An 18,601-nucleotide genomic window follows, 5' to 3' on the forward strand; every position below is an offset into this window, starting at 1 on the left:
ACCTATTTAAAAATGCAAAATGTTTATCTATTAATTAAAGTAATTTTTTTTTCTTTTTAATTTTCTAGAAATATTGATAGAACTTCGATTAATATCTCATCAACATCAACATTTTAAACTTTGGTTTAAATGGTCGAGTATTGAGTATTTACCTGTTTATACTCTTGGTTTAAATAGTCGAGTCTTGGGTACTTACCGGTCGAGTAGTGAGTACTTACCTATTTATACCCTTGGTCTAAGTAGTCGAGTATTAAATATTTACCTGTCTACACCCTTGGTCTAAATGGTCGAGAATTGAGTACTTACCTATTTCTACCCTTGGTCTAAATGGTTGAATAGTAAGTACTTACCTATTTATACCCTTGGTCTAAATGGTTGAGCATTGAGTATTTACCAGTTTATACACTTGGTCTAAATGGTCGAGTAGTGAGTACTTACCTATTTATACTCTTGGTCTAAATGGTCGAGTATTGAGTATTTACCAGTTTATACCCTTGGTCTAAATGGTCGAGTATTGAGTATTTATCTGTTTATACCCTTGGTCGAAATGGTTTAGTATTGAGTATTTATCTGTTAATACCATACCATGGGTCGAAATGGTCAAGTATTGAGTATTTACCCGTTTATACCCCTGCAATTAAATTCAACCTGACAATGTAAGGGTTAGGGTATGGGGGCATACTCTGGAAGAATTAGAACATGTAGGATCTAGAGTTGGAACCCAATTTGTATGCAAGGAAAGAAATCTTAACGTCACATAATAAAAGCAGATCTTATTCTAATATTCTATGTGCAGATAATAAATGCAATTTTCTCATGAAAAGAATGGGCAGTAGTTGTTTTATAGCATATCATTAAACATGCTAGGAATCAAACACCAATTACAGAGACGGATTCCTTGAGACATGAAAGAATTAATGAACTGATTTTATATCAATCAAACTGCACACAACTCATACCGATAGTATATCATGGACATTGCTATCGCCCAAGCTCGTTACTGATCGGTTGATCATACGTTAATGTCCGAGCGCTTTGATCTGGTGGAATTGTTGATCTCCTGGGAGGCTGAATGAGCAAATTTTGGAAGGCTGTAGTTCTCAGAGGCTGAAAATGGCTGCTGGGGATAAAGCGTCGGAGGTGGAGTAAGATTGCGTTGTGCCGGGAGCGGAGGACGCGTGTTGTACTTGTATGTTTCGCTGCTTACACTGCAATTAGTTCAGACCAGTACAATAAGCTAATGTAATATAAGTAAAGGAAGAAGAGATCTTATGGAATCACATATGAATTTGCATATACGTCTAAAGTCTACTTTCTGCAATATTGATCATTAACCATATAATAGTTAAATAAGATTCACATATAGAAACCTCCTTTTCCTTCTTTGAAGCACCGAGAAATTTCTGATACAAAGTTGAAACTCAGGGCTACTAGTTTCATACTAAATACTCATGTTCGAGAACGAGTTTTGTCTGGGCTAATCCACTCCCTAAAATTACGAAATAAAACCTACAAGTGGTTGAGAGTAGATTTCTAAGCAACATTTCTCGCTTCAACCTACAAAAATTTTCCTTCGGAACTGTATGTCGTAGTCGAGATATAAGCAGAAAAATAAACTAATGTACATCTAATCAATCAGATGTAATCATTATGGTGTCGACATAGCAAATTTATTGTAATGCATACAGAGATAAAGATAATTTGATAAACCAGACAAGAACCTTACTAACAAACAGTGTAGGAACTATCTTGATATTAGATAAACGTCCTGTCATTAACATGAAAGCCTAACATTTAAAAGAGGAAAAAACAGTTGCAATTTTTAGCCAAAGGGGGAAGAACAGAAGCATTTTTCTTCAGAAAGTACCTTGCACGACTGTAGGACTGATCCTCGTCACGGGTAGTGTCATCTAGGCGTTGTACAGATTTTGGAACTGGAGAAATGGACCAAGTGTTTGTTGCAGGCAAACTATCTGGGAAATATCTTCTCCTGATGAGCTGGAAAAAGAGAATCAACACATTGGATAGTATGGGGAGAGAAAGGGGCTGTCATTTACATGTAAAAGAAGAGCAGCACACGAGATCATAGGAATAGAAAAACTGACCGTGCGAAAAAATTTGGTCACAGCTTCCTTGTCGTATCTCGCCTTTTTGGCAGCCTACGTACAGAATATCCCCATAAGACTTAACGAAAAGTGAAATGGTAGAGTAACATTCGCAGCTTCAGAAGTCGTATTTTTCAATACAATCAAAAGGAATTGGGTGCAATTTTCTACAAGGGCATTCATTATTTAAGCTCACGGAAGTTAGATTAGTTATTTTATGTTGTTATACCAAACGATTTCTTCTCTCAAATAATCCCACACTTTTCAACAGCACAAAGTACTGGTTTGCTCCAAAAAGCTTGGGGAAATAGGGAAGTATAAAAGAAATTCAAAGCTTAGTAACAATCGACAAGCTAAATAAAACATTATTGATCGATTTAGATACGATGTTGAGAAATGTGATGGATAAACTACAGTTCTTACAGCAAGAAGTCCTCCACCACCAGGGAAACTTTCAGTTAATGGAATTTCCTCACTAAAGGAAAGCAGACCCTGCTTCTCAACCCACTGGCGAGCGGCATCAACTAGATTACCGCTGCTTTCTCCTGTACCTTCTTTAGCAGAAATATCTGCTTTGTTACCAATAACAATATATGGTACGGGAAGGCCACCAGGGCCTCCAGATACTAAGGGAGCTGAAAATGTCCCAATGGTTGCAATCTCTACTGCCCACTTCTGTAGGCTTGATTTTGTTCTTTTCTGGGAAAGATCATGAACAAAAATAACGCCTGTATACACAATTTAAGCATGAACTGAAATAAAATACATATTAAACTTCAGAAAAATAAGAAATTTAAGGGAAAATGTCTAAATAGACAATGTGAAATTACCAAGAAAAAACAAAGGGAGAAAAGCCAAGCCCCAAACATTTTGCAAATGGCATCAAGAGAACTTAAATGGATGTATAAGAAGGGACATCAAATTTTCACCACGAACGAGGTACGAAGTGATAAAAATACCCAAATGACCTTTCCTTTAAATTTGTTGAAGACTCAAATGTTTATCTCAAGCCATAAATTCTAAAAGAAAGCCCTAAAAAATTGAACAAGACGTTCCTCTCTTTTAAAAGGGTGGCCGCCAAAAATTGAAGATTAGAGCCACCTGCTGACGAAGGCAAGTGAAGAAAGAAGTTCCAAAATTTTCCAGGAAAGCAGAAAGTTTTAAAAATTTATCCTTGGAATCCGAATCCATGTTACATGGAGAGCATTATACGGGGAGATAAAGCTAAAAGAAAGGCCCTTTTAAATAAGGTCAGGAATGCTAACACTTTAATGGGCGTGTTCAACAAGAATCACCTTCTTCAGATACTTCAATACTTGCTACCCAAATTGAGTTAGTGATAAAAGAGACCCTAAGGCCTGGACCTAGGCACTAGGCACAACTCTAGCACCCATGCCTTCCAGTGAAGCCATAAGGTGGTTTAATTAAAACGCACAAAAAGTTTCCTAATCCTAAATGCAAAAACCCTTGCACTTAGGGTTTTTCTTTTCATATTCCCAGCACAACAACACGTACATTACCACAAATCTGCTATTTCTCTACCATTTCTCCATGATTCTTCTTCTCCTCCAAACCTTCTATCATGTAGAGAAAGTTAGTACCTTGTTTATCTTCTAAGTTTTATATGCTACATCCTTTCCTTCGTTAAAAACCATTTCTTTCCATGGATGTTTATTATTATTATGTATACATCTGCATATATATTCAAATTTGTTTTTTTTTTTTTTTCTATTTATTGTGCCTCACAAAATGTTGGGTATTTGATATGGCCTAACTAATACCTTAGAAAGTTAAGAACCTTCAGAAATATGAAACAGACACGAGGATAAACCTCCCAATAGTACCAGTACATTGTCAATGGTTAGTGTTTATATGAAATTTAGGCAACATGCTGAAGAATAAGTCACATTCATACAAGTTAAAATTTCTTTAACCAACATTATTTCGAAAATATGAAAAACTGACAAGTACGAGGTCTTACCATTAATCTGAGAATAGAAAAGAGAGCGACAGTCTTTGTAGCGCTCATGCCCTGACACATCCCAAAGTTCAACAAAGAAATCTCTCTCGGAATCACCATTTATGCTACTTGAAGAGCTACCAGCATTTCCATAAGTGATATGCTATCAAAATAATAAATAGTACACTTGATAAGTAGTGAACTTCCAAGAAGAACTGGTGTCACTAGAGACAGAAGGTGAGTCTTACCTTAACTCCAACTGCACAGCCAATCGTTTGAGAAGGACAAGAAATCGAAGAACCATTTACAATTAGATGAACAAGAGAAGTTTTCCCCACACCTAGAAAAATATTGAAATTTAATTTATGCAGAGAAATATGGCTGGAAATTTAGGTGTGCACGGAACTAACTGATAGAAAAATACTTTACACAATTTTTATTTTATTATTATTATTATTAACATTATTTTTAAAGAGGAACATAAATCAATTACGAGTAATAGATTTTTTTTTTTTTTTTTTTTTTTTTTTTTAAAAAAAAAAGAAACATAAATAAAGTACAAAGTAATGGACTGTTTTCAGAGAAGCCTCAATCTAAGCCCCAATAATGAAATCCAACTTTATCTATTTTCTTAAAGTCACCAACCAATTACGGGCAACAAACTTTTTTAAAAATACAGGCATACATAAATCAGTATTTATGGTATCCAAGATACAAGCACAGCCAGTCATGTTGACCCTTTAGTTCAGAGAAGCCCTAATCCAAGCACCAATTATCATCTATCAAATCATAGTATTTCCAAGAAAGATAAAGGTATTTCATCAATCTACTAATCAGAATGCTCCCCAACAAACGACATTGTTGAACAAAAGAAACAATCTACTAAATGTTGCTCGTGCTATTATGTTTTCTATGCATATTCCTACCTATTTGTGGGGAAACACCTTCCTCACAGCAGATTATCTCATAAATCGAATGTCAGGTAGCATTTTGGATTTCAAAACTCCTCTTTAAAAATTTCTTCCCCGCAGCCCGCTTGTATTTTGATTTGCCGATAAAAATTTTTGGGTGCACTACTTATGTTCATTTTCCTAGTCTTTCTCAGTCTAAACTCAATTGCGAGCAGTTAAATGTGTTTCTCTAGGGTTTGCCTCCACCAAAAAGGAGTATAGGTGTTTTGATCCCCTCACCCAAAAAAATAGTTTGAAAGTCCAGAAGTTCTGTTTTTAGAAAAAGCATCCTTTATTCAGCTCAAATTCTCTCCAGGGAGAGATCTCCAACTTAGAAGATAATCTTTTAGAAACTTCTCCACTCCCTAATATCATCTGTCTTGAGATTGCTAGTCCGTCTGAGGAATAGAGATCAGACAATGGACTTGTCACATAGCCAATCTAATGCTTCGACGAACGATACGAATGATACTAAGGGAAGATTAGCTATCTCACTGGAGACAATAAGGCACCTAACAAGGATGATCCTTTGTTTGCTAGTTGGGATGCTGAAAAACTCTATGATTGACTTAGTTGGTGAACTCTATGATTGAGGAGAGCAGTTGTAACTAGATATGTTATTCCAATGCAAAGGAACTATGGGATAGTGTTACCCGAACGTGTTTCAACTTGCGAAATCAATCATAGGTTTTTGAGTTGAATCTCAAATTGGATGGCATTCGACAAGGAAGAGATACAGTTGCATAATACTTTTACTTTTTGAAAAATATTTGGCAAGATCTAGATTTATTTGATACTTATGAATGAGTTATGAATGAGAGTCAACTACGGATAAAACTCACTACCAGAAAGTTGTGGAGGATGGTCGTAGTTACAAGTTCCTTGTTAGCCTCAATGTTGAGTTCAATGAGGTTAGACATAGAATCATCGTTAAAAATCCTCTTCCATTTATTTATGTAATTTTTTCTAAGGTTCGCAGAAAAGAGAGTCCTCGTGCAATGTTACACACAATAAGAAAACCATAGGTTCAGTTGAGATGTCTGCTTAGGTAGCTGAGGCTATTGCAAATAAGGCTTCTACAAATACTTAGTCAAACAAAACTTGGGTATGGTGTGACCACTATAATGAACCCCGCCACACTCATAAAACCTGTTGGAAAATCAAGCTTGCTAATTGGAAGAACCGTAAGCAAGGTGAAATGTGTACAAATTAGTCTTCCCATACCAATCTAGTTAACTTTGGCCTTTTCAGAAAAGAGAAAATTGACTCAAATCCTGAAACTACTAAAAGCCACTTCGTCATCTAGTAATCTTAGCGATTCCTTGACACAAACAAGTAATTATCCTCCAGCCTTCTCTTGCATTAATTCATCCCCCTAGATTACAGACTCTAGAGCTACAGACCATATGACTAATTCCTCTCGCCTCTTAGACTCATATTCTCCTTTGTATTACACTGAAAATTTTTTGAATTGCCAATGGCAGTTTCACTTCTATTGTAGGAAAAGGAAGTATTCGATTGACTAACAAAATTTCTTTACAATATGTTCTTCATGTTCCGAAATTAGCCTATAATTCCTTATTTGTCAATAAAATTTCCAAGAATGCTAAGTGTCGTGTTCTTTTCTTTGTAACTTATTGTATCTTTTAAGATCATGACTTGAGGAGATGATTGAGCATGCTATCAGTCAAGTTCCCATTTAAATATGGACAACTCCAAAGAAGCCCAACTAACCCTCCAAGTAACTCTATGAAGAGGATCAAAATCACAACCTCCACCATTACGCACATTAAACTCTGAACTCCTCTATGGAAATAACTACCTGCCCACCTAGATAGCTAGACAGAGAATATGGCAAACAAAAACAGAGGATACTCCCAGTTAACGTAACATTTCAGTGGAGCTACCAGAAACAAAAACCCGAGTAGAAAAGTAAGAAGCATTCAATCACAAAACGCAGAAGAAAAGAAACTAGAATGATTAAAAAAGAAAAAAACATATATATCACCTGAGTCGCCAACCACAAACACTCGCACCTGCCCACAGAGAGGACCGCCATTCAGTTCTTTGTGCTCCCAATCACGGTCCTTCCAGAACATGTTTTCTTCCAGACCTTAAAAACCGTATACACCTCCGAAGACGAATTTAATATTCAAGTACCGTCAAACTGACTTAATCTCCAAGAAGAACAATTCCTCAGCAGAAACACCTCCAAGTTTAATCTGAAATCCATATTACATGAGAACTAAATACAGATCAAAGCTGAAACCGGAGAACCTATGTCCAATCATCTCTCAACAGAATCGTAGTTTCTTCAAGAGGCAAGAGTTTGAAAGTTCGAGAGCGATGAAAATGAAGCGAGGATTAGCGATCTGGGGGAATGGGCATGCAAGTGAGATTGGTGTGTGAGAGAGAGCCGAAAGAGAAGAACAGTGATAATCACCGCGCGCGCAAGAGAGACGAAATGAAACCGACGAAGGGCATTGGTGAATGTCCGTTTACAAAACGACGCTTTATTTTTCCTTTCCTTTCGGAAAAAAAAAAAAAAAAAAAAAATTATATCCTTAAAGCTTGGATTTTGTTATCATTTAGTTTTTTTTTTTTTTTGAAAAATTAATAATCTTGTAATTAATTTATATATATATATATATATAATATTACTCGATCCGTGTGCCACATCATTTTCAGGTAAAAGTAAGGCGCACTTATATGGAGGGCAGTGACATCGCGAGCAGAGACTGTGACACGTGCATGGGTAGACTCATATTTAAATTCCTAATCAGTATTTGTTTTTATTTTCCTCTAAATTTCAGTATTTTGTATTTAAACACGTAATACCATAACTGTGTTTTCGAGAGAAAAGTTAGTTGTAATTAATCCATTCTAGATCTGCTCTTGTACGATTCACACGAACCTACTAAATGTCCTTGCACGAGCTCGTATACATATAGCAACCTGCTTTTCGAAAAACTCGAACTACATACCATTACTCACTGACATGAAAATAAGTAGAAATGTATAAAATTTAAAACATTTAAGCATGTACTGTGTATATTTAAAATTTAATTAAAATAGTAATAAAAAAATTATTTATAAAAGATAAATAGAGACCACCAAAATACAATATTACAAGTTTAGAATATTTAAAATATACGAAATGGTATGAAATAAAATATAGACTCAAATATGACATGATTCTTTGTAGTTAATAGTCCATGTGCGCATTTGCCTCGGTCTAAATATCCTTGATAATCACACCCTTATAAATGGTGGTTTGTTCTCCTCCCCGACTAATGTGGGACATTACAATCCACCCCCTTCGGGGGGCACTCTTTCCTTCCTCCAATCGATGTGGGACCGCCCCCAAATCCACCCCTCTTTGGGGCCCAGCGTCCTTATTGGCGTCCCGCCTCGTGTCTACCGCCCTTCGGGGAACAACGAGAAGGCTGGCACATCGTCCGGTGTTTGGCTCTGATACCATTTGTAACGGCCCAGATCCACCGCTAGCAGATATTGTCCTCTTTGGGCTTTCCCTTTCGGGTGGACTTTCCTTTTCGGGCTTCCCCTCAAGGCTTTAAAACGCGTCTGCTAGGGGAAGGTTTTCACACCCTTATAAATGGTGGTTTGTGTCTGCTAGGGGAAGGTTTTCACACCCTTATAAATGGTGGTTTGTTCTCCTCCCCGACCAATGTGGGACATCACAATCCACCCCCTTCGGGGGCACTCTTTCCTTCCTCCAATCGATGTGGGACCGCCCCCAAATCCACCCCTCCTTTGGGGCCCAGCGTCCTTATTGGCACCCCGCCTCGTGTCTACCGCCCTTCGGGGAACAACGAGAAGGCTGGCACATCGTCCGGTGTCTGGCTCTAATACCATTTGTAACGGCCCAGATCCACTGCTAGCAGATATTGTCCTCTTTGGGCTTTCCCTTTTGGGCTTCCCCTCAAGGCTTTAAAACGCATCTTAGGAAGGTTTTCACGCCTTTATAAATGGTGGTTTGTTCTCCTCCCCAACCAATGTGGGACATCACACTACCGCTTGTGACACATTCACTAAAGGAATTCTAACTAGCAAACTTTATAATAATCACCACAAAGTATGATCATACATCATAGAACATCATAAACTAGTTCTATAGTTATCTGAACTTCAGGTTTATGATTAGGGGCTAGTTGTCGAACCACTAATCATCTCCATATAACTGCACGAAAATCACATGCATGAATAAGTAATCATAAGTTTCAGGTTCAACCAACTCTAAGATACAACTGTGGACCCTTATCACTTATGATAGGTTCACTAAACGAAAACTTCTTAATAATTCTCATAGAGTAAGATCATAGATCATAAGACATTATAAGTCAGTTCTATTGTTATCCATATCTTTGACAATCGAATCGAGTTTACGGTTCGGGGTTAGTTGGCGAATCCCCATATAACTACATAATAATCACATGTGTGGGCAAGTCATAAATAGAGACATAACATTTTCAATTTCTCTCGACTCAAAGTTATAACATTTAACCGATTGAAAAAGGTCCTACATTGAAAAAAATTATGAGAACCGTCAAAATCGAAGTGAAAATTAGGGTTGAAATGAGCAAACCATGTGAATCGGGCCAAACCGATCATCCTCACCTTCGTTCAGCTCCTCCTCACTCGATTTCGTTCAACAACTTTTCCACCACCGCCGCCGCCACCGTCCAATTCTTTTGATATTCTCTAAAAAGATGTAAAGAATAATAAAGCAAGGAAAAATTAGTCGTGAGGAATCCGTGCAAATTTACTGTACAGAACTCCTGCAAAAATAAATGGAAATTTTCACGAGCATGAGAATAAAGTAGGTGACAGGATGAGGGTAGAGAAGTCTTCCACGTCTACGACAAAAAATTAAAATGTAGTTACTTAAGAATCAATTACATATTTCTTGATTAATTCATAAATTTGAGTTCTAATTTTTTAGTTTTTAAATTCACTTGCACGTGTTCTACATTTACTGTTATATCGGGAGTTACACTACGTATTACTTGGTATAAAATAGATAGTGGAGCGCCAAGTCTCCCAAGCGCTCTTCCATGTTATGGGGAGTCAATTCGGGCAAACGTCCAACCCTCGTAGTCACGAGAATGTTCAAGGGAAAGGACAAGCCCAAATCTGAGTCTTGTCTTTCAAAAAGTCTCGTTCCGTTCATATGCCGCTTATTTGTAGCAGGGTTTTTCTATTTTTTAGATAAGTAAGACAAGCGCTTCATTACGTTTGAATCTAATTTCGAGAACTCGGTAAAACAACTTTGCTCATTTCCCTCGTAAACGCTCATTAATCTTTCATTCTTTAATAATTTTACTTCTAAGGTTTTCATTAATCTTTCATTCTTTAATAATATATTGTGCATGTTGTATCTCACGAGCATCGGTTACTTCCCCAATATTTTATGTACGGACGCGGACACTATGATATGATACGTGCTCATTTTCTTTCCGTTGATTTCCTGCAACATGACCATGCATTCCTACGCTTCAAACAAGATCCATGCATTCCTACGCTAACCTTTGAAGCTTCCAAATTTTGAACAAAACGGAGCTAACCTTGAACGAGATCAATTCGAACAAGCTTCCAAATTTTGACCTGATGAACCGAAGCCCTAAAAAGCTCGATGTACCATGCTAAAGGTGAAATGGTAATCTTAACATGCTTCTTACAAGTATAAACGCCTATTCAGAATACGTATTTTTAAGTGCAACAAAACGTCATTCAAATCCAGTTTCTTACAAGCTCCTATCCTTAAAGTCTTCGTAAACAAATAGCGGAAAAATGAAAAACAAAAAGAACTTTCACGTCTGAATTATTTATCTATGCAAAAATTATACAAAATACAAAATTGAACCATATACACAGAAATAAAAACAGATCATCTCGTAATTTAGGGTATGTTCGAGTTGACTTTCTAAGTGTCTTAAAAAGTGTTTTTAAGCAATTAGAAAATGAACCCGACCCTTAAATTTGGACAAGTAAAGGACGAGTAGGGTGAGCTAAGTGGAAGTAGAGGTAAGGGATGGAATTTGATTGTAATACACAACAAAGGGGCTCTCATGGTTGTGGATACCCTCGTAAGTAGTGATCACATAGCTAGCATCCTCTCTGTCTCTTTCCACCTTCTTCTTCACATTGCATCCCTCACTTGAACATTTATAGTAATTTCTGTACCAAAACCATACCCTTGTCAATAATAATGTATAAAAAAATGACCCGTTAATAGTTGCAATATTATCATGGACTTTTCATAAACGTTTCAAAACTATCACTGGAATAGAAATCTTTCGGGATCTGAACTAGTTTGGCAATGAGGGTGATCCAAAATTTTGTTCTAGGTCACTATCATACGACGTGGAGGTGAGATAGTACATACTAGATTTGATCTTCTTTCTTAAGAATCTCAAACGAGGGAACCCTAAAATAATCGTCGACTTCAACTACTAGTCATGTCGATCCATACCTTATTTTCTCTATGATTTTTTTGATAGTTCAGTTTGTCTCTTAATAGAGTCATTCAATAACATGTTTTGGTACTCTTTTCCACTACTTAGAAAAAGTGAGTACTAGTTCAAGTACAAGATACTATCACGTAACGACCCAGATCCACCACTAGCAAATATTGTCCTTTTTAGGTTTTCCCTTTCGGGCTTCCTCTCAAGGGTTTAAAACGCGTCTGCTAGGGGAAGGTTTCATAAAGGGTGTTTTGTTCTCCTCCCCAACCAATGTGGGATATCACAATCCACTCCCTTCGGGGCCCAGCATCATCGCTAGCACTCTTTCCTTCTTCCAATCGATGTGGGACCGCCACCAAATCCACCCCCCTTCGGGGAACAGCAAGAAGGTTGGTACATCGTCCGGTGTCTGGCTCTGTTACCATTTGTAACGGTCCAGATCAACCGCTAGTAGATATTGTCCTCTTTCGGGCTTTCCCTTTCGGGCTTCCTCTCAAGGTTTTAAAACGTGTTTGCTAGGGGAAGGTTTCCACACCCTTATAAAGGGTATTTTGTTCTTCTCCCCAACCAATGTGGGACATCAGATATCATTACCGTCTAAAAATTTAGACATCTAACTCGTAATCATAATGACCTAACTGCAAGAGCAGAGCTCTACCAACTGAGTTACATCCCTCGAGTTTAGTGAGATCTGCATGAAGGTATCACACATGCTTATTTTATTTTATTTTATTTTATTTTTTTCCCTTCATAGCTATAGCTAGGGCTGAACTTAAATAAAAAAACTTTTCCCGTGAAGTATACCTAAACTTGAAGCATTATACCACTGAAAGAGTACGTGTGTGAACTAACCCCATATTCAAATGAAGAAAGGTCCTAAACCTAAAAAATTGATATAGTGTGAGGTATCACATCGATTAGAGAGAAGAACGAAACATTCTTTATAAGGGTGTGGAAACCTCTCCCTAATAGACGCGTTTTAAAACCATTAGAATGATGGAGATACGTAACGGGTCAAAGGGACAATATCAGCTAGCGGTGAGCTTGGACTGCTACATATAACTATTACTAACCAGAAGATTTAACATCCTTTTCTAGAGGCTAAGATGCAACATCATTTTCAGAAGCCTCTATTCATTCTACCTTATGTTGGGTAGCTTCGTAAAAAAACACGTGACTGAAGAAGACAAAACATGCTAAAATGACACGTATCGAAGTAAAAGAACATGTCTTGTATCTTATATAAATTAAATTAATATGGAAGAAAAAGGTTGAAAATTATATTTTATTTCAATTATGCTCATGTGGAACCCTATAAAGTAATTTGGCTACTCAATACACAAACATACAAGCGATAAGAATGAAAATTGGACCCACTAAACTCCAAAAAAGTAAAACAAAAAATAAAAAATTAGACCAAAAAAATAATAATAAATAAATAAATATATATAAATATATATATATATATAGAATTTTTTAATTATTGACAAATTATATAAGGACCGATAATTGACTGAGTCACTCGAGCAACCTAAATAAAGTTCACAACTCAATTCAGTTGGATTGTATGGTCGGATTAAAATTGATTACAGACTTAAATATTCTTAATTTTCATAATAACTTTAATAGTTAGGTAAGTAGAGTCCACTCGTAACTCTATTTTTGAGTTGACTGGATAAAAAAAATGTCAACTAGCAAACCGACCTGAATTTTTCGATTTTTCATAAACTCAACCGAACCCAAATCGAAAAAATCTGACCCAATCTAATTTTTATTGTTTGGATTGGATAGTCTGGATTGGTCGGGTTCTAGGATCATATGAACACTCTTATTTAAAAAGTCAAAAAAATATATAAGATAAGAACCACGTGTACAAGCTTAAACGAGGTTGAAATATTTTACGAGCCTACAATAAAGTAACCCGTAATCCAACGACCCAATTGAACCAATGGAATCGAAGATTTGAAAAGCTTATAAATATTCTTTTTTAAAAAAAAAATTAAATAAATAAAAAGTTGACTGCTTTGTTTTTTTGTCCCAAGTCTACTCTGCCTCCAAAACTAAATATGAATCACACACCAAGTATATATTATCTAAAACTTTATTGAGTTATACATTGACTACTCAAGCCGCCTCCAATATGTCTATTCCTCCCGAATATGTCACCTAAAATTGTATACCCGTACCAACATGAACAAAGCTCAACGATTTATATATTCCATCCGACATGTCTACCGTTCATTTGCTTATAGCTTTATACCTCAATTAATAGTTAAGTCGTCAACGTAACATGTACTGTAGATAAGTATTATATTTTTAAAAACAACCCGACAACTTAACTCAACCCTGTTGGGTTATGAACTTGTTTAGATTACTCGAGCCACCAATCCGACCATAATCTGAGTTGGTCGAGCTGGTCGTCCCTAATCCAAACAAGTATAACTCAACAATCAACGAGACATGTATTGTAGATAAGTCCGATATCTTAAACATCCTGGTAACCCAACTCAACTCGATTGGGTTATGAATTCTATTCAAGTTACTCGAGTCACTAATAGGACCAACTTGAATTTGAGTTGGTTGCCCCTAATCTAAACAAGCATAACTCAACAATTAACGAGACATGTATTGTAGATAAGTATGATATCTTAAAAAACATTCCGACAACCCCAACTCAACCCAGTTGAGTTATGAACTCTATTCGAGTTACTCGAGTCACCAATCCGATCAACTCGAAATTTTGAGTTAGTTAATCTTAATCCAAACAAGCATAACTCTATGAATCAAAACGCTAATTTGAATTTACCTCGGATTCGGGCTGTTCTTGACGGACTTTTTCCCATATTTCCTCCACTTATAGCCATCATCCATAATCTCTTGCTCCGATTTGGTTCTGAATGCAACCCTACACCCCATCTCCCCCTTCCTCTTCCTCTCACCATTTTTGCTTCCTCTGCAAAACCCACAAACAAAAAAAAACCCTTTAATTGAAGCTCGAACGAGTTTGAATTTAGAGGTTCGAATCGATTAAGCCACTTGCATGGATGGCGACGGCTCCGATGAAACCACGAAGCTAGATCCGCTGTCCACTGCCACACTACTACCGCCACTGTCCACGCCGGTGATCTTCTCCGACGAGGAGGAGGCGAGTTGGTCAACGTAGCTGTCGTCGTTGCCAACGAGGAAATTGGAGAGATCGAAGTCGAAGAAGGAAGCGGGGTCGAGAATTGGGGAGAATTGCGTGAAATTAGGGTTAGGGTTAGGGTTTGGATCTTCATAAGGGAAGCTCGCCATTGCTGTAAAAACAAGCAGCTGGTTTGTAAGGATGGATGAGTTTTTATAATATTAATTTTTTTTTTTTTTTTTTTTATAAATATTTTCTCTCTTTCAAAGCAGCTTCCTCCTGGATGAAGATGCTTTGAAAGTTCTTCACTGGGACACGTGGCGGATTTCTAGTGAGTGTGATGACGTCATCATGATGACGTATGGTGCACACTTTATTGTACTTCTAGGGACCACTTTCCTTAATTTAGGAAATTATTTTACTTTTTTATATATTAAATTACAATTTTTGAATTCGTCCGATTTATTATTTTTTTTTTTTAAATTTCTCGTACGAAGTATTTTAGTATTGTAAGACTTTGACACGTCACATTAATTTAGGATTTTTTTTTTTTTTTTTTTTTTTAGTATAAAACTTAAAATTATTTTGATTTTGAAGAAAGATGAGGAAATTAGAGTTTATTTAATTTTGAAATGGAATCAATAATGTTTTATACGAGTTATGTGACTAATTATTAAGGGTGTTCGTGAGTTAGATTGGGTCGCTACGACATGCATGACAAGACTGTTAACTGCAAAAACATTCTTTTGAGGGTTGCTCTCTCTTGTGTCTCCTTCGCGTTGTGAGACTGTTAGGGTTAACCCTATTAGTTTATTGTTAGGTTATGGAGACGGCTTATTTATAGCTTATTGTTAGGTTATAGAGACTCCTTAATAGCTTATTGTTAGGTTATGGAGACCGCTTATTTATAGCTTAGTCAACGGTTATACAATAAAACTATATATAGTAAATGAAATATAAAGTAAATTGTCATAAATAGTAAATAGCTATGTATAGTAAAAAGTTATATCGGGCAGATAGTTATATCTGGTATAGCTAACTTATAATAAGCTGAACCATATATATATATACATACATACATATATATATACACACACACACACACATATATATATTGTTGTTGATCATATAAATGAATTCAATATGATCGTAAGTCAACTGAGTTCGGTGGAAATTAATTTCGAGGATGAAATTAAAGCATTGATTTTGATGTCATCTTTACCCGAGTCGTGGGATACTGTTGTTGTCGCAATCAGTAGTTCCCGAGGATTTGATAAACTGAAGTTTGATGAAATTCGAGATGCAGTTCTCAGCGAAAGTACTCGCAAACGAGAAATTGGAAATTCATCAGGTAATGCTCTCAGTGTTGACCAACAGGGAAGAAGTAAACCGAATGGCCTAAACAAAAGGCGATCAAAATTAAAAACCGAGAAAAATCTCCAAATAGACCAAACGTAACGTGTTGGAATTGTGGAGAAAAATGTCACTTTCGGACAGATTGTACAAGACCAAAGAGGAAGCAGAATCACAAATCTGGAGATGATGATGATTCTATAAATTCAGCAGAAGATATTGGGGATGCTCTAATCCTCAGTGTGGATAGTTTGATTGATTCCTCGATTTGGATTCATGTGCATCTTTTCATTCCTCTCCATATAAAGAGTTGTTCCAGAATTTCAAGTCTGGAAATTTCGAGAAGGTGTATCTTGCTGACAACAAAGATTTGGAGATTAAAGGAAAAGGAGATGTATGCATAAAAACTCCGGCAGAAAATCAGTGGACATTAAAGGATGTCAGATATATTCCTGGTCTCAAGAAGAACCTGATCTCTATTGGTCAGTTGGACAGCACAGGTTATGCAACAGAGTTAGGGAAAAGTTTGTGGAAGATTATGAAGGGTGCTATGGTGATACCACGTGGCACAAAATCTTGGACCTTTATACACCACTGCAGGGTGTATGAACATAGTTGTTGTTGCTGAGAGTGCTTCAAATTCAAGTCTATGACACAATAGACTTGGACATATGAGCGTGAAAGGAATAAAGATGTTGGCTACGAAAGGAGTTTTAGAAGGTCTAAAATCTGTTGATGTGGGTCGTTGTGAGAACTGTGTTATGCGCAAGCAGAAATGAGTTAGCTTTACAAGGACTGCCAGAGAATTGAAGAAAGTGCGGTTGGAAATGGTCCATACAGATGTGGAGCATGGTTCCAAGACCACGAAGCAAGTGGAAGTTAAGCTTGAGTTGCAGGGAAACTCACCTAGTGATGTTGTAACAGATACTCATGAAACTCCTGAGACTACTGTTGAGAAACCAGATGTGGAGCAAGGTTCCAAGACAACAAAGCAAGTGGGAGTTGAGGTTGAGTTGTGAAAAAAATCACCTGGTGATGTTGTAGCAGATACTCAAGAAACTCCTGAGACTGTTGCAGAGGAACCAGCGGTAGAGCAAGTGACATCTGAATCGGTGTTGAAAAGGTCATCCAGTACTATCAGAGTATCATATATGTATGTACCTTCATTACACTATCTGTTGTTGATGAGAGGGAACCAGAGCCCTTTGATGAGGCCCTACAGTTGGAGGATACAACCAAGTGAGAGCTAGTCATGGATGATGGGATGTCTAGGCTTCAAAAATGCATTGTACTGAGGCTGAGTACGTGGCAATAGCTGAAACTGTAAAGGAGACGATATGAATGACTTACTATCTGGAAGAATTGGGCAAGAAGCAGCACGAAAAGATTCTTTATAAAGATAGTCAGAGTGTCATTAAGTTGGTCAGAAACCCGATCTATCATTTAAAGATAAAACACGGAAGACGATACCATTTCACTTGCAGGTTAGTTGAAGATGGTGATGTGTTTTGAGAAGATAGAGGGTGCAAAGAATCCAACAAACATGTTGACAAAATGTGTTGATGTTAGAATATTGAGGTTGTGCAAAGCCTCAATTGGTATGGTGCAGTGAAGATGCTCATAAGATGCTCATGATCGTTTGAGAATGAAATTCTTGGTTAACTAGATCAGTTTACAAGTGGGAGAATTGTTAGGTTAGGGAGTATACTGCTTATTTATGACTTATAAATAGTAAAATTATATATGGTAAATGAGATATAAGGTAAATTGTCATAAATAGTAAATAGATATGTATAGTAAAAAACTATATTCTAGTTATATATAGTAGATGTTATATCTGGTAAAATTATATATAGTAAGTTGAACTATATATATATATACCATCAGGCAAAGGTTTGAGAATGTACTTCTCTATATTCTCTGTATTCTCTCTTACTGTACATATATGTAGTCATCAACTCAAAAATCGAACTTGAATCCAAACCTCAGCATTGGCAAATTTGATCTAAACTATAGGCTCGAAATTGAACCATGCTAGGCTTAGATGCCCAACAACTATCGACTCGTTCTGCATCTCCTGCACATGTAGACGCCTTGACCCAGCAACCCTAGGCTCGTTCCACCTCTAGCCCACAAGCGCGCCTCATACCTCTAATATGCAACCCGTGCACCTTCTCCAGGCTCGCCTTGATTCGACTTGGTGGCTCCCGCATGACTAAGGAAGCTTATTCAACTTGGATTAGGACTTTGGACCCTTTACCCACCATTTTGGACCGTTCTAAAGCCATTTTTTACGTAATTGAAGCCATTTAAGGTTAATGTAGCCATTGTTGGCCAAATTTGGATTAGCTCACCAATTAGGTGAACTAATTTTGATAATGATATCTAAATACGCATTCCAATCTTTCCATTGATTTTTGGTAACGTGAGCGTGTGCTAGCCTGTAGTCAAACTTAGGGGGCACATCTACGAGCTTACTTAGTGGGTTCATGCGACCATTCATAAATTGTGATAGTTTGGCTGCATGACTACAGTGATAGTGAAACCGAATTGTGAGACTTAGAGTTTAACTTACATGGTATATAATTATACTTTTCACGACACAGTTCGTTGACTTTTGTTAT

At 36.9% G+C, this 18,601-nt stretch overlaps 2 protein-coding genes across 2 annotated transcripts; both read right to left on the reverse strand.

Moving 5' to 3' along the window:
* Window positions 1–738: 738 nt before the first annotated feature.
* Window positions 739–7,509, reverse strand: LOC111776716 (small GTPase LIP1). The gene is made up of 7 exons (XM_023656039.2): window positions 7,024–7,509; window positions 4,314–4,405; window positions 4,087–4,228; window positions 2,529–2,833; window positions 2,106–2,159; window positions 1,868–1,998; window positions 739–1,208 (listed from the first exon to the last, which is right to left on the reverse strand). Exons 1-7 carry the CDS (start codon window positions 7,112–7,114, stop codon window positions 1,013–1,015), a joined length of 1,011 nt encoding a protein of 336 aa, XP_023511807.2. The 5' UTR covers window positions 7,115–7,509; the 3' UTR covers window positions 739–1,012.
* Window positions 7,510–10,827: 3,318 nt separating this feature from the next.
* On the reverse strand, window positions 10,828–14,825 carry LOC111776976 (putative WRKY transcription factor 51). Its single transcript, XM_023656406.2, has 3 exons — window positions 14,541–14,825; window positions 14,307–14,453; window positions 10,828–11,213 (listed from the first exon to the last, which is right to left on the reverse strand). Exons 1-3 carry the CDS (start codon window positions 14,792–14,794, stop codon window positions 11,045–11,047), a joined length of 570 nt encoding a protein of 189 aa, XP_023512174.2. The 5' UTR covers window positions 14,795–14,825; the 3' UTR covers window positions 10,828–11,044.
* Between the last annotated feature and the right edge of the window lie 3,776 nt (window positions 14,826–18,601).

Source organism: Cucurbita pepo, chromosome 16, assembly GCF_057944985.1.
Source record: "Cucurbita pepo subsp. pepo isolate OVF chromosome 16, ASM5794498v1, whole genome shotgun sequence".
Taxonomy (NCBI): Eukaryota; Viridiplantae; Streptophyta; class Magnoliopsida; order Cucurbitales; family Cucurbitaceae; genus Cucurbita; species Cucurbita pepo.